Genomic DNA, 17,525 nt, shown 5'->3' with positions numbered 1-17,525 from the left:
GGCGGTGGGAGAGAGAGAGAGAGAGAAAGAGGGGGAGGAATAGCCGCAGGTCAGGCTCGAGATCGCATCTTCATTAACGGCTATTAATTGTCAAAATGCGCCACATAATTCAGCGCGTGCGAACGAGCAGCCAACCTTCCCCCCTCAAGGATTCCAGACGAGAGTTTAAACTTAACGCGGTCAATTGATTTCTAATGGGAACCGCCCTTAGGGTAAACCGTTTCAGAGTTTCGTCTTGGTATCTTTGGTCCATGCGAGATAGAGCGCAAATTATTGGGTCACTATAGTCAGGGAGAAAAATAAGTAGACGAGTAGTGGAAACAAGGTGTCGTCAAATACAGTTTGTTCAGGTAAAAACGTAAATACTAATTTCAATTATTTGCTGAAGAGGGTAGTATACAAGGAGATATAGTAGACAGAAGTTGAACGTATAGTACTAGTTACAGTTCGATCGAGTATCACAAAGTAGAGACAAGTTTGTGGAAGACGAACGTACTACTTGAACGTATCGTGACAGGATAAATCTTCTCAATTACGAAAAAGCTACAGAAGAGACAATTTGTCTTTTCACACGATATTCTGATAGATATCGCTCTACGAAATCTTACGTTAGTCTATCCTCCGCATCATTTGAAAAGTTAATAAATTCAGAGTTAGGAGATCACGGTACTCCATCTCCGTCTCCGATACGTAGTTGTCGAAAAACGTAAACGATAGAAAACGCGAACAATTTGAATACTAGAAAACTTGGATACGCGAAACACCTGTGAAATATAATCGTCATAGGACCGCATCGAGTAGGTCCTCCGCATCTGCCGCTAGAGGCGCGTTCATTGAAACGCGACGTGGCACGCAACAGAGTTGCACGGCTCGGTAACGAGAGAAAGAGAGCTGACTCGATGATTTCCCGACTCGATGACCGTGTATCCGACGCGACGTAATCGCAGGGCGTTTCGGATGACGCGATTACACGGGCCTGTAACTCTGCAGAGCCGGGTCGGCCTCTGTTGTTCGCCCACCCTCGAAGCTCGAATCGCTGGAAAAACCGCGTAATGACAGCGTCCGCCCCGCAACAACCTTCCTCGCGGTAATTCACCGGCCAGCAACACTTCGCGTTGCTCTTTAGTTCGATATCTCACGCGAGAAACCGAGGGAAAAAGCGTTGCGCTGGAACCACGGCAGGGGGTGGTCGAGCAAACACAACGGGGGTGGGATTGTTCACAGAGCTGGTACGCGGCTTAATTGGCCTGATAGAACCGATTCTGATCCTCCACGAGCCTTTGCACCGGGCCCCGTGACCAACGTTGGATAAAAGCAATAACTTAAACGAAAGGTCGGAGGGTGAACTTATCGTACACAAGAACGAACTAAGGAAATCTGCGGTTGGGTAGGTTTAGGGAAGAATATAAAGGGTTGAGATAGGGAATACGTGAAATTGCGATTGTGAGTGTAATAGAATCTCGTTTGAGCCGCTTATTCGCCAAGTCTACTCGCCAAGACTCTACGAAATAAACGGTAGAGAAGATCGATGAAATTATCTAAGACGCGTGTGGACCAAATGCTTCGCTAGTAAGATTTCGAAAGTTTCTAAAAGCGAAGTTAATTAGTTTGAGTACAAGCGAGAAATATCATATTCTTCTCGGTTATTTTCTCTGCAGCGATTCTTCTCCCTGTCAAACAGGTTTGAGAGTATTTCTGGAGTAAAATTGCCACTCGTTCCGTGAAAATTGCGATGCGTATCTCCTCCTATTTATTAGGATTTAAGAGAACACTATTGAATAATGCTTGCGAGTTTTCTAAACGGGTAGTTCTGGAACCTATAAAACGGGAACGGAGTCTGTATTTTGACGTTGTTACAAGACTCAAGTAATTGATAGGTAGGTATAAGTATAGCATTTTTGTTATTTGTTTATAGGTAATTTATTAAGAGGAGGACGAAAGGGGGTAAGAGTTAAACGAAAATTCAGCCTGAAAGAAAATCACTGCGTCGGTTATTAGTCGCGATACACTTCGTTTCTCTTAAATATACCGCAATCGGAGGAAAAATCATCGTTAAACGTGTATCGTGACGTGTGTGTGAACCGTTTGCGTGCCCAGTTACATCTCAATGAATACCGCCGCGAAGTCAAGAGCCGAGGAATTATTCTCGCCGACCCGGTCGCTCCGATTTTTCCTTCTCTTATATAAACAAATTATCCGGTAAATGCGATTAAGCGGCTTAGCATACGTTACAGACGTATCGTTAATCGAAACTCTAAAGTTAAAAACACTCGTGACTCTCGCACATATATTGGCCGAGCCAAACTTTCATGGCTTCCATCGGGTTTGAGTATTCTTGAGAATCTGGTCTTGAGCTCCGAGATACGTATTTGTAATTTCAAAGGCGTCATTGATACTTTTATCGAGATTCCAGACATTCGATTCGAAAAATTAGTCGAGAAATTCATGAAAATACAGCAATCTTGGAAACAAAGAGAGAAACGCCGTCGAGATTTTTATTCAAATCCCAGAAAAATACAATTCCAGGCGTACGATAGATGCGAATCTCTGAGAAGCCACGCTGATCGGTTCCATCAATCGAAGTGCGGAGGAAAATGACGACTACGAACACAATTTTCTAAAATCTAGCATGGAGCTTCTCAATTTTTATGCCACGACTCTGTGATAAATAATTTCATGAAAATAAGTCGTTCGTTTTTTAAAACGCTAAACAGCAAAACTTCGTGAAAAATGGGGACAGATCGATCTGACTTTTGACTGGTTCACACGTAGAACGATCAGAAAAACTCCGAGTTCTCAAGGAGCGATTGAAAATCATCGTAAGAAGGGCGTGCGATGGGAACGAGGAAAAGCGTGCTCGGTTCCGAGCGATCGTCCCTTGAAATTTGTTTACAAGAAACGCGAGATTGTAACGCGTTTTTCCCCCTTTTGTTGGAGACGCGAGATCATCGGATCGGAAAATCATCATCCGTCGTTTCCTGCAATTACGATCCTATGCACAAAAGCGTTCGCGTGCGTTTCAGCTCATACAGTCATCGTGTGTCGGGAAATCATCATCCGTCATTTTTTTTCCTCCGCTTCTCCGCTCTTTTTCTTTCGCTTCTCCTTTATTCCAATCATAATACCTCCTTTTCTACTATCTTCGTTACACTCGCGTGCGTGCTGGATGCCTGCGTGCAGATCGCATTTTCGAACGCGTTCACCGGGGGTTGAACGATATCGCTCTGTTCCGGATAGAGAGGCAAATGGCTTCTTTTCCCTTTAATCCGCTCCTTCTCCTGATTTTGCCGCGCTTATTTACCCTCCGTGCTCGTTATTCTAATTCTGACCACTGTCATGATCGTTCTAACGTGATTCGTCGAGCATCTATCGAATTAGGAGCGATTTTAAAGTAGCTAAGGACCAGTGAAATCATTATGAGACGAATGTAGAGCGTGTAGACTCGAGACGGCTAATGAGGATTGTTATTTATTACGAATTATTATTACCAGAATTATTATTACGAAGGATTGCTATTTGACTGGATTTGTGGGAAATTTAAGCACCGAAGAAACTACAGAATGTACATGACGCGCAAAAGTATTCAAAATACTTGAAGTACCAAGTTGTAACATAGAAGATTTCCCACTTGGTTCTATCAATTTTCTAAATATTTTCTTCTTCGACGAATATTTTGCATGCATTTTCAAAATCGTGGCAATTTTCCCTTTCCGTATATGATTCGAAGCTTTGAACTATACATACACGAGGTGCTGCAGAAAGTTGATGCAACAGTAGCACGTGTTCGTAAAGATATGAATACGTATCAACGTCCTAAATTATAATCCTGCTCGTTGAATATGATAGACTACCCCATTTCGGTCGACTATATAATAATAATAAATTTAATATATATGTCGGAGGCAGGTTGCCATTTTGGGGCGTTCGATGAACCTACTTACTTTACCGTCGCGAATGTAGCCAATATTTATCAGTACGAATGTGGACACTACAAGAGGCTATGAGTAATGGTAATAGAATGGTCGAGATGATGGTGACAACGAATTCAGGTTCGATAACGAATCCACGATCCACGGGAGGACAAGTATCAACGTACTACTCGATTCGGATCACTCAATCGGCAATTCGTCCAACGACTCTAACGCTCTAACTCTAACTCTCTTAATCCAAAAGAGGCTGCCCTTATATACTCCTGTCCCCGCTTCTCGGGTTAATCTTTGTTTTTAAGGAGAGCCATATAATCATTTCATATCTCTGTTAGGTACATGTCCCTCCCGTGACCGTGGCTACGTCCGATGATCTGCCATGTCACTTCGAGCTCAAACCCATCGTCATAAAGTCAGATTGGAAAATTAAGACTATTTCTTATTTTTATTACTTAAGGGCGGCTATAGTAAAAGTCTGGACTGATGTATTGGGGTTTTTCCCAACATTCCGGACGGGAAATCCCGCTGTCTTTCCATCTCTGACATATATAATAAATTCTATAATAAATTCTATAATAAATTCTATAATAAATATATAAATAATAAATTACAATACCTATTCGTGCCAATATACAACGAAGATGAATCATTCGACTGAATTGTCTATTACGAGTAATTAAGATGTATACAGCGTGAAGGAATTATTCAACGATGAATTAACGTAACAGGCATTCTAGAATAAATTATGCCGTTCCTACATCGCCTCGACTTTTCGATAATTATGTATATCCAATTATATCAAATTATCTGAAAGGATCTCCAATATTCGAAGAAACCTAATCACGAACAGAGCCTCACATAGGTACGTATATACGAGTTATTGGAACGTTAACTAGACTAGATAATCGCGAAGGTCTACTGAAAAATGTACGTCCATGGTGTACTAGGGGAAAAAGCCACGTTAGCTCGGACAAGGGGGATGATGATTGCGTAAACGTGACACGTAGAACGAAGTTGACGGACCTGGCGTGACCAGCGAGTGTTGGGTGTGGACATGAGAAGATAAACCAACACCGAGGGTGTAGGTACTGTGCCTGAAATTACATTGCAACCGGACTACTAATAATACGTTAAAAAACTAAAAACTTGCTCGTGATGAATACTTGCTCCTTGGGAAGTTTACCTTCTTTCAAGGGTTGGCTATTTAACTTTGGATAATTAAAGTGGAAAGAAAATGTCGGAAGTACCTGATGGAAGCCAAGGTAACTTTCTATGCTGTGAGTGGCGAAGAACACTTCGCCGTCGCAGGTCAGTATGAGCAGGAACCCGTTCAGCGCCTGTAACAGACGAATTATTTTGCAAATATTACTGCAGGTTCAATAAACATTCCATCGATATTCCCTAGGCTACGTTATTGTCACAATTGTCTCGCGCGATTGAGTTACAGAGAATTATTAGCAAAAAAAAAAAAATTTACAAAAGAGCTATCAATTATCGGCGGTAATAAATTTCGTTGTACAATAAAAACAAGGCTGACGATAAAACAAGTTTGTCGAGTCAATTTTACAAGTTACAACGCATATGAAATGTCCGATTTTATCGATTCAGACTACACTGAATTCTAGAAGAATTCTCAGGTTTAGAACGATATACAAAATGTTTTACAAAATCGCAAATATTTATTGAAAGAAAAGATTCAAAAACTTTCGGACATTACGTACGTTCCAACCTGATAGAAACTACAAGTCGGTTGATCATACTATTCGATATAAAAGCGCAAAAAAATGTCGACACAAGTCTATAACTAACGAGTTGTAATTTATCGATTTACTATCGATATATATAATATCCCATGATCATCGACGATACGAAATTAAAAAGAAAGAAAAAAGAAAAAAAGGGAACGAATAGAGAAGAAAAATTCTCTGTAGCGATAATTCACTTCTAGAAAAGGAGTTGCACAACGAGTGCTCGTTTCCTTTCCGAAAACGGGGAATTGCTGGCCGGGGCGAAAACGTTCCGGAAAGTTTCCCCATTTATCGACGTGGCCGATGGTGTGGTGGCTTTCGAATACCAAAACGAGCTAGAAACTCGAACGGCCGTATCGAAGCCCGAAATATCCGTCCTAGTTTAAACGGTCGGAGGCTAGAAACGAGTGCGGGGGAATCGGTCGTTTAAAGTACTTGTCTGCTAGCCCGTTTCCAGAGCTAAATGTGTATTGTTTTGTTTTATTTCGACCCGTTGCCGTAGGTGCCCGTGCCAGGTACTACGTCCGACTGGTTTTATTGGTCGGAAATATGAAGAGAACTCTGATACTCAGACCTCCTCGCGTTAATTTATAAAAGATTTTTCTTTCGCTTTAGCTTCGAGGTATTTTTTATTTCACGGAATAGACGATTCTTTTATAGGTAGATAGGTAGAAACAAACGAGCTCTATCGTACTTTTCTGAGCTAGGAAATTTTTAGACTTTTGGCGTTTGGCAGTTGAAAGACATTGAGGGGAAGGTTACTCGGATGGAATTTAATATTTAAAATGTATCATTGGGAATTGGAAGGTTTTCGAATGGAACGCTTGCAAATTGAGTGTTCGACTTGAATGCTTCGGAACTTGCTCTGTTTTGCTGCGCTTTACGACATTTATGCAGTTCACGCGAGCAAATAAAACGCATTATCGAATCGTACAGCGTTCTGAACATTTGTCGATATTCCAGTCGCGTGGATTGCACGGCATATTGCGGAAAAATTTCTCGAAGAAGTAGGGATTACAGAGATAAAATTACTGCGTCTGTAAACTTGATCACCAATGAATGATTTGACATCAGCTTCAGTGGCTGACTCGGGATTTATTGTAATAGAACTACTCGCTTAGATAGCTTTACTTTAAAGTAGCTACTTTAATTTAGCCGATCCTTATTTACTACGACTTAAACTCTAAGCCTAAACAAAATTTAACATTCAGTGCGAGATCCAACAATTTAACAGTGAAGATAGTCCGTGGGATCGCGTATGACGTCTAACAGACAGCCTGTGTACCAGTTTGCTGTAGCAGAAAGCGAACGCTTCGAAATTGAATACTTGCGAATTAATCCGAATTCAGTGTCAGAGAATCGGAAGATAGCAAATTGAAATACTCCAAGTATCGAGAAATTCGCCAAGGTTCACCGACAGGGTAGGGACACCATAACCGATAATGTCGGGGGATGGCTATCGAAGCGATCGCATGCGCGACGGATGCTGCGATTTGATTGGTTGATCCAGAGGGTGGGTTTCTCTCTGGCCGCTCGCGTCAATACGGATCCGCGCGGAGGGCGAGTTTCCCCGAGCTTCAATCAACCCCCTGTACCACGAATATAAGCTGTAATAGGATTTTCTCGCTGCCTGCCTACGCTTCTTCCCTTCGAAATGGCCGACATGGCCATTTCTGTAAACCGTGCCATCCCCCGTGGGATTCCGTTTAATCGGCGCGATTGCATCCTCCTCCAAACCCATTCAACGATAAGAAAAACGCTAATAATATAAAAATTAATGAAAATTCGGTCGATCCAACTTATCAAACCAATATTTAAAGTCCAATCTTTCAGCCAATTGAAGACTCTGATAAACTAAACATTAATAAAAGGTCAAACGATCCACGAATGAGATCAAATAAGAATTCATAAAAATAATATTCAATTATTAATCAAATAATATTAATACTCAAAGTCCAATCTGTCGAGCAACAGTAGATCTTGACGAAACGAAGATTAGAAATTTCCTCGTTATTACTCAACGCGCGTTTATGTGACTTTTATATTTTCACCAGAGAAACGAAATCTATCGAGATACCTTTCATTCGCTAAATATCGTAAAGAATCTTTTTTTATATATTTCTGTATATATATTAATTTTGTATATTTCTTTAAGTATTCCAAAAATGCTTAAACTTTGCTTATTCGCGCATTACCAATTCAAGAAAATAAAAAAAAGAAAGAAAAAGGGAGAATAAAAGGAGGAGGAAGGCAAAGGAAAACAGTATTTCTCGTATCGTTTACACGAGGCTGAGTTCACGGTTGACACGATCCAGGAAGAGCAGCGAAGGGTGAAAACGAGAGAGGACAAGGGGCCAGAAAAGAAAATCGATGGATTTTTATTTCTCGCGTGTGTTGGCCGGCAGCGAATCAGTCGCGTGCCGAGTGTGCGAGTACTCGCGTGTTCCGTCCAAGCGTGAACTTCTAATACCCCTTCATCCTCACCTTGACTCTGGTGTATTAGCGGGTCGCCAATAATACTTCACGCACGAAATCTTTCCATTTTCTTCGCTCATGCAACTAGAAGTCACGGGCACGGACACGGGCCGTAGCACGATCGTTCGGTATGCAGAGCCTACGAATAACCTGAATCGGAATTACATCTCCTTCGATACTCTCTCCGTCCTCTCTCTCTCTCTCTCTCTCTTTCTTCCTAATAACCATTTCTCCTTTAATTTGCTTTCCATTCGTGCACGTTGTTAACACCTTAAACCGTATGAGTAATTGTCGGTGAATCTGTAGATTATCGTTTATAGAAAATTTATTGGAATTTCTGTTTATTATAAACGTAGAAGGGATGTTACTTAGTTGGTTACTTAGTTCCACTTAGTTGGAATTTGAATGATTTTTCGTAAGCTTGGATGCATCAGACGGAAGACTTTCGAATGAAAAACTCTGAAAATGATAAGCGCTTGAAGCGAAAGCTTTCGAATTTTTGCGAAACTGCAATCTTTGAAATTGAAAACGTTCGAGTTGCAAGTACTGTTATCAAATAACAGCATGATTATACAGTACGGGAGATTACTCAGTTTACGAATATTGCTTTACTGTTATTTTTTACGCGCGAGGTCATTAACAATTAATTAAGAAAGCGGTGTGAAAGTGCGGTATTATTAAAAAAGAAAAAGGGGGAAAGATTCAACGAAGGAAAAAATGTGGATAAAACGTTAACGCTGCAAGGATATCGCGTTTCTTTTGATCGCCACTTCGCAGAGCTCTCGCGGATTGATAGCGCGCAACTCGCGTGCCACTTCACAGTCAGAATTTATAGTTCCTTTATTATTTCGACTAAGCTGCTCTTAAGTTTCCGCACACGTAACTCGCTTCCAATTTTTCGAGCCACGATCTAATCGGCCAAGTATATCTGCTCCTTAGCATATTTCCTTCCTATCGCATACAATTTACCTTTGTTTTTACCCGGCGTTTGTTTTTCCCTTGCTCGAAAACGCTGCGAATTTCAAGCATTCAATTGATGAAATTTCAGTCCGACACGACGAAAGCTTTTAACATCAAAGCTTCGACTTCTCGAAGATTTCAATTCGGAAGTTCTCGATCTCGAGCTCTTTAAATTTCGATGCTTTCGACCTGGAAAAATTTCAATTCGGGAGTTCTCGAATTCGAAAGCATCTAATTTAAAAACTTTCGATTCTAAAATACAAAATTCGCAAATGTCCCCTTTGCTTCATTCGAATCTAAAAAAAAAAAAAATCATTTTTATTCAAATGAACATCGGTCGTTCGCTTGTATCTACGTGAAAATAAAAGATCGATCTGAGATCTAAGCTTTAGGACTCAACTTTACGAAAACGTAAAGCTCGATGGTTGGTTTTGCTATATCTGCTGAACATTAAACGGCAATTTGTATTTCTTCTAGTTTCTGTGTGATCGCAGGTGTAACAGATACTTATCGGAAGACAACGTTCACCGTAATAAATTACATACCGAGATAAAAGATTCTACTATTAATTCTACGTGATTTCCTCTTAATTCATGTAAAGCCTAATGAATTTCTGTATGTAAATCAGATAATAGACACACGTTTTTTGCATCGCGGAATTTCATTAATACAAACAAAAGGAAATCTTTATTCGGGGGAGGGGATCCGTTTAGAGCTACTAAATGCAATTACGTTGCGATTTAATTAACACATGATTCATTACGAGTCGGCAATTAACTCGCACTTCATATGGCACAGTACATAAATCAACTAAGTAAATATATGTTCTGCGATATCGATTACACTCCCTGTTGTCTGTTTTGTATAATAATATATCTATTACTTGCGATGCATTGGATAGCGAACAATAACGTTTTCCCTTTCGCAATGTATATTTATCAGGAAAATTATTGCGCCGGTGAAAACCTGTTCTTAGTTTCTGCAGGGATTAATCAATTCCTTCACAAGCGAGAAACTTGGTACAATAGGTTTCAATATGGAATTTTTTCGCATTCTAGGCTCGCAAAATTGAAAGCTTGCGACTCGGATAGTTTTGAATCGAACGACCCCAACTTGAAAGCGCTCAATTTAAGTGCGTTCAATTTGAAAGCATTCGACTTGGGAGCGTGCAATTTCTAAACTTCTCGCTTGTAGCCTTCAATTTAAAGACTTTTAATTCGGAGGAGTGCTATCTGACATTTTTCGACCTGAGGATACTCAACTTGGAAGCTTTCGATTTGACAGCGGCCAATATCTAAAAGCATTCAATTTTCACTAAATAATTATGAACGGTATCGTATATATTACATGGGGCACAATCGGTAGTTATCTTCTGCCTGTATTTTAAAACCCTATCTACTGTTCTGGAATAAAGTCACTCCGGATCACAGTTCATTCTGCCTCGCAGCCAGACGCGAATGAAAACTAGTCCTCAGTAACGCAAACTGATTTTACGACAGGAGTTAGTTAAGACTTTATTTAGCTCATTAACGCACAGGCAATTAAGCATCCTATTGAACGGTAATGTTTTTCGTAAGGGACGACTTAATTAACGAAATAGGGGAAGTAATCGCGAGAGCCGCCGGTAGAACACGTGGAAAACGATAAATTCATAAAATTATTGCCAGGTCGCGTTCGTGCTCCGTGACGAAGGAATGGTCGTTATCGGCGACGTACGCACGAACGACAAAGCTACAGTTGCTAAAGCTGTCGAGGTTGACGGGCCACGCGAAACGAGATCGGACAGATTCTTCCGCTCTGACGAATTACGTCCCGAAAGGTACTCTGAATATCGGTCTAGATAATTGCGATTAAACGTTCACGTGTTTCTCGAGTGAAATTTCTTTGCCTCGCATATGCTTTATTTCGAACGTGGTAAGTTCGAAGGTGTTCGAGCCGCAGGTGTGAGGATTTCACCTTCGCGATGCCATAGTTGTTAATTAAACAATTAAAAATGAATTTAAAAAGCCTCGTTTAAATTGCATCTTTTGGGGTTCGAGGCACATAAATTCAGAAGCTTTCGCATTCTATTCCTAAATGAGAATTCCCATTTGTAAATATTCGATGTAACATTTTAACATTACAAACGTCCAAAATATTCAACTCAACGGCGTTTTACTCCAACGCTGTCGAATAGAAGCAAATGTCAAGCAAATATCTATCGATGAGATTTGAACACAAAATTCCAAGAAATCGAGATCGGTGTTAAATCGATGATCTCGTGGCGCCATCAATCATCTCGTCCAAAATCAACGACAGAGGAAAAAATGTCCCGGGTTAAATACATGAATGATAAGACGCAAGAAATAATAATATGAACGATAATGGTTTGCTCGATGGGTTTCATGCTCGAGCGTGATTAATTATGGACACCGGAAGGGTAGCTTGAGCCACGTTCGCGAAACTAATACTCGCGAGGCAACGGGACCTTTTTGGTCGAAAAAAAATCAAGACGGCATTTTTTTCGCGTCTGAACTAAGCAAGATGGCTAGACAGCATGCTTCCGGGAAACGTCCGCCGACGAAAGTCGCTCGACGACGTTTTATGCCCGCGAATGATTAATCGTATCTGCATCTATCCGCAGCGAGGGCACTTGTTTCTGCGGCAAGCATCGAAATTTCATTTGTTTCGGCGATTAAGACTTCTAGTGAGTCAGACGGAATGAGAAAAGAATGAAAGGACACAAAGTTAAGGGGATGAAGGAAACACCTGCGTCCTCTAGCGCGATTCAACTAATAACGTTAACGAAATTCTACAAGTTACAAGCCGATAAACTCAATCGCATAATAGTGGCAAGTTTAATGATATCGAAGAAATAAAGTTCTGTGAGTAAATTCTACAAATTATAAGCCAACTGATTATTCTACTTAATAGTAGAATATAATATAAAGCTTGTACATGTATTGTCCATATATTTAAAAGAGATTATTCCACGTATGTAATGCCGATTTCTAGTAAATCTACATAATCTGCGTACGAAATATGTACATCTATAATGTTCTATGAAAAACTGCTGATCGATCGTTTCAATTACTTTGACAGTTCCAGTACTAACGAGATCGTAAAGAAATGATAAAACTGTGAAAGAAACGCCAATAACCGCCAACTTGTAACTTGTCGATTAATTAGTACCATTAGTCGACCAATTACAGCGAAAGATAATAATCCCGATGACAGGTGAGGGAATTAAGATGCCACAGCAGAAAACGAGAGACAGGAAGAGGAATAAAATAGAATAAACTCGTGAAGGGTCATCGAACGAACGATTCGGATGGAATATCGAATCTGGTCGATGAGGAGGATCCATGGCCGGTGTCTCGTCGGAGTCTCGTCGGTGTCGACGCCAGGGTAAGAGCAAATGCTGGCGATACGTAAGGCGCAAAAGGGGGTGGTATCTAAGGGAGGAAAGGAGCACGCGATCAATACGGGAAGGACTAGCGGTGCCAGACCAAGGCGAGCCCCGTCGACCACCAACCTAACCTCATATCATCCCATCCCATGCACCCACCTAACCTACACTTACCTTTGACTCAGCCCGTGTCTCACTGACTCACTACACTTTGCCGATCGCCCCGTTTTCCCTTGCGCCCGGCTTCCGGTTATCAGTCTAAACCGCCGTTACGCTATGAAGGAACGCAATCACGGGCCAGAAATTGCTGTTTCGATGCCACCCTTCCCTCTAAAGGGGTTCAAATGTTTCTTTCAAAACAATCCCACGTTTGTCGTTTCGATAGTACAACTAGCATTCGGAATTATTTATTCGATTATAGGAGAAATGGTTTATGGGCTTGTCTCGAAGGGACGTTGTGACAGGTACACAGAGTGATTCTGTAATAATAACATGTCCATTTTGTTCGATATTCTGTCTTGGATATTGGTTTTAAAGATGGGTTTAGTTTATGGAAAGGATCGTGTTCGTGTTCACCGTCGCTGTCGATTATTTATTAACCGGTGGCTGCTAACATTTTTGTAGAAATATGTAGGAACTATTTAATCATCGTACGTATCTAAAATCTTGCAGGATTGAATTTTTTAAGGACTGTGTAATTTTGCTCTTCTGGTTTCATGAAGAAGGCACGACGTACTAAAACTTAATATCGACTTATTCGACGCGTTATTATTCTGCCGAAATATATAAACAATTTTATTTTTCAGATAAACATTATGGTCATACACGGATAAAAATCCCTCTCATTCGGTACTTCGGTTTACCGCTATAAAATGAAACATTCGGTGCTCGTAATAACGATGATCAAGTTCCCCGTTAGATGAGGTAACTAAATGAGTTAAAACGGAATGCCTATAAATTCTGTATACAAGGTGATCAAAGAATATTCACCCATTTCAAGGTTCAAACTGTTTATGATATTCACTGGTTAAAACAACTTTTCTATCCAACTTTCATTTTCCTAATTGTATTGGCAAAAAGAACATTCATAAGATATCGCAGAAAAACGATAAAAATGAATAATAATAACACGATTGGAAGGATTTTAACGCTACTTTTGATGCACCCTGTACGACAAAAAAAGCAACCATAGCAACTGGACGATATAAAACAAAAATAATCTGGCTACTTGGAATACCTTCACCTCGTAAACTTCGTTTGCAACATATTTGCCATACCATTCACTATATACAACGCCATTCACAGTGCACACACGGTCATTAACGAGGCAGCATCCGGCGGCTTCACGACAGCCTGGAACGCGGCCGATACGAAAATAAAAGTTCATTTAATCGTCGACAGGCTGCCACTTCCTCGGTCGTGGACGACGCACGCTCGCCTTTTTCTTCGCCGAGCTTCGACACCTGCCCCTGTCGAATCACTCGGCTCCTCTTCGCGCGACGGTTTTCGATCGCAAGTGCAGATTACTCGCCTATCTTGTTTGATTAATCTCGATACCGGCTCTCCGGATGGAATAATGAAACGCGTGCGACTTTGAACAATTTCGAGCGACTTGTCGCTTCCTTTCAAACTTCCTATTAGAGCTGCTCTACCTTTGCTTTTTATCCAGAAATCGCGTCGATTATACAACGGTGTATTTTCGAAATGTTTTTTCCCGTGGAAAACAGTTTCCATGGTTTTTGCAGCAAACAGCGATCGGTGCTTAATAGCACGTAAATACAGTTTTCCTAACTACAGCTATCAATACATATTTTGTTTAATGATGTATATCATATATAATGATTAAGTAGTCCGAAAGAATGCATTGTCCAAGGTAATGGCAAAAATGTCTATATAACGTAGTGTCCTATACTACTGTGACATTAGAACTGCTAGAGCATTCTTTCTCCTGTTAAGTATACTTCTGATACTTAGCGTACTTCTAATGGCAATTGTAGACAGTGTAAACGATCAGGCTCTCCGTCATCGTGTTTTATTACGATTGTAGAGACCGAATCTAACACGTTCATTTCACTTCTAGCGTATATTGATTTCTAATGCGCTATACATACCATTTTCTAAATTAAAAAAATAATAACAAAAAATAAGAGGCAATTGTTCAAATACTTGTGAATCGAAACGACGAGTGAACGAGTTGAATATAGCTAAAAGACTGCCAATTTTTAAAAATTGATAAGAACGATAAACACGTATAGTAAACAAATAAGAGAGCGAATATTTCGCTGTTCGTTCGATAGTCAAATAAATCTGCAATGTAAGTGTGCTCCGTGCGAGCTCACCGTCGACTTGAGCAGCAGATCCAAGCTCTTACTTGTTGCTGATGCTTGCATGTCTGCCCCTTTTGCCTCCTGGCTGATTGCTCAACTTCGTCCTGCCTGTTTTCCTGTCGTTCGTCTCGATCGTCCACGAATTCTGTAAAAATCATCCTCGACAACCGATGATCCCGAACCTCACGAAAATCGAAGACGAATACATAATTCGCTAGCGGCTCTCTTTTCGCGTATTAACATTACTCGATACCTAGGTCAGACGAATTCGTGGCGCCAGCCCGTATGTGTGCTTCATTTATTTAGTTAGACCAGCTGCAACCTATCTCTTACATAAAGCAACACTAAGCACATTTCTTACGTAACGCGTTAACGATAAAACCGAGTTACTCCTATTTTCGCTGAATAAAAATATAAAATTTAGTTCCCCAATGACCTCGACTTAACCCAAGAGAAAACTCCACCTGTGGCAAATTTCGCTTATGAAATATACTGCTTTTGCATCTTTCATATCGTATAACGAACTGAATCAGATTTCGCTGCCAGACTCTAATTTTTCCATAGTTTTCCGAAATTAAATACCATATCGCTTTTCCTTCGAAGCCTTTACCAATCATGAAATTATCACAGTAACGACAGTTGTACAATTCCTGTTACATCTTATAACACAGTTGGATTTCTCAATTAGAATCTATCTTTCCCACAGTATTCTCAGATTACTCATCTTTCCTCCGAAGTCCTTTGGTAATAAAATTATCGGAATGACAATTGTTGTACGATGAATGTTGCGCAATGTACCTTTATAAATTGTCACGCGTCGTGCGTCTTACGACACGAAACCGACCTCAACGCGTTTCTCTACCGGACTCTACTTTGCCCAAAATTGTCTCAAACCATATCGTTCTTCTTCGAGGATCGCAATCGTGAAATTATCATCGCAACGACTATTGTACAATAAACTGTACGATGTACTTTCATCAATTTGTGTAGGTTACATCTTGTAAGGCGTTGAGACGAAATGGTTTGCGATTCTCCACGCCTGGCTCGACCTATCATCATCAGCCTCGTCGTTCACCAGAATCCTCCTCCATCGAACTTTTCCCAAAAGCGATCGATCGTTTCGGTACGATCGTCGATCGTTCGCACGGTGCTCGCTCGTTAAGAATTCATCGAGGTGAATCGGCGAACCTGTGCATTAGCCGATGAAACGCGCTTCGAAATTCACGGAGGTCCGGGAGCGGTTTTGTTGCGCGGCGGAATCGGGGGAAGGCGATTTTTAGCCAAGGCTTCGGTACAAATCACGCCTCTCGGTGACGTATCGCCGCGAAAGCAGCCATTTTGCTCTCATATTTTTTATTTAATAGCCAGCAGGCTATCGTGTATCGCATTAATACGCCAGCCACACCGCAGTAGCGGTAAAAGAGGGTCGTGGTCAGGAACAACCCCCGCCACCGGTAACCCGTAATCATAACCAAGCTATTTTTCTTCCTGCTGCCTCTCTCAAGCTTTGCCCGGTAGACTACAACGAGTATAGACGCCACTGGCTTTCAAGCCAACTTCCAATTGCCGCCTACATCTCGCCCATCTTTCCAATCATCGTGTTTCATTCAGCTTTTCCCCTGACGTTTCATCTTTGCCAACAACACGTCTTCGCGTACGATCGTTTGGTGTATTCACAAGCTGACTAGGTTCGGTGGTATATTCATCAAGAGCACATTTTAACGGAAAACTGTTACGTACGAAATGTTGGAAATATTCACTTTGGAAACAGATTGAAAGCATTCGAGTGAAAGACTTTCAAATACAGAGCGTCTAATTCGGTAAAAATTTAGTTATAAGCATTGTAATCGTAAGCTTGCAAATTGGAAATATTTAGAAGCTTAAATAATTGCAAGCGAAGGAAGCATCGCAATTGGTAGCGTTCGATACGCTACGGTTCTCGTTAAGATCGTCCATATGGAAAGACACGCACGAGGAATATTCTATCGCGAAGCATTTTATCCGAAAGCTGTCGAATTGAATTCTCTTAAGATGTAAGCCGCGTTCAATCTCATTCGACGGCATTTTAATTAGAAACGTAGGAACTGAAATTCTCAAGTCGGCAGTCTGCCATGTGAAAGTATCTCGGTCGAAGGTTTCGGATCGGACGATTGAAAAAAATAATTTTATTAAGGTGTAACAACTACTTGAAACAAGTACAGAACATCTACTCTATAATCTTCCTCTTCATGCCAGCGAATTACCAGGCAGCATAAATAACAAAGACCACACATCCCTTGAAAATAAAAATCCAAATAAATTCCAAACGAATATGGAATACGGTACGAATAGCTATCGGCGAGAATCCATAAATTTCCGATAAAGTCGTTCCAACTTCTTACTTCGGCGTCCCTCTTCACAAATCTTCAAGATCCCTTTGAACAATGTTACGAAGGGAAACGGTATGCAACTTGTTCCAAAGTAGACTCATCGATGACATAAATCAAACAAACCGATGTACCGATTCAACGAAGAAAGGACAAAAAATGGCAGGAAAGAAGAAAAGTAAGGGTGAATGCTGTTTTATTTTTCCAGGGCGCATCGTTCACCGTGGCCACGGTGTCAAGAAAAGTATGTTGGAGTTCTGCTAAAGGAAAGCAAGAGAGCCAAGAGAGGGAGAGAGAGAGAGAGAGAGAGAGAGAGGCGCGCACTCTCGACGGGG

At 40.9% G+C, this 17,525-nt stretch overlaps 1 protein-coding gene across 1 annotated transcript in view; it reads right to left on the bottom strand.

The window, feature by feature from the left end:
- Positions 1 to 17,525, bottom strand: part of LOC100747736 (aryl hydrocarbon receptor protein 1) — a 160,195-nt gene that overhangs the window by 13,097 nt on the left and 129,573 nt on the right. The window contains exon 4 of the mRNA XM_033322834.1: positions 5,174 to 5,263. Coding sequence (XP_033178725.1) covers positions 5,174 to 5,263 — 90 coding nt within the window. The remainder of the gene's footprint in view (positions 1 to 5,173; positions 5,264 to 17,525) is intronic.

The sequence above is a fragment of the Bombus impatiens genome, unplaced genomic scaffold (genome assembly GCF_000188095.3).
Source record: "Bombus impatiens unplaced genomic scaffold, BIMP_2.2 scf_0672, whole genome shotgun sequence".
In the NCBI taxonomy this organism is placed as follows: Eukaryota; Metazoa; Arthropoda; class Insecta; order Hymenoptera; family Apidae; genus Bombus; species Bombus impatiens.
The sequence above is the reverse complement of the archived record's forward strand: the minus strand, read 5'-3'. Positions and strand labels throughout refer to the sequence as shown.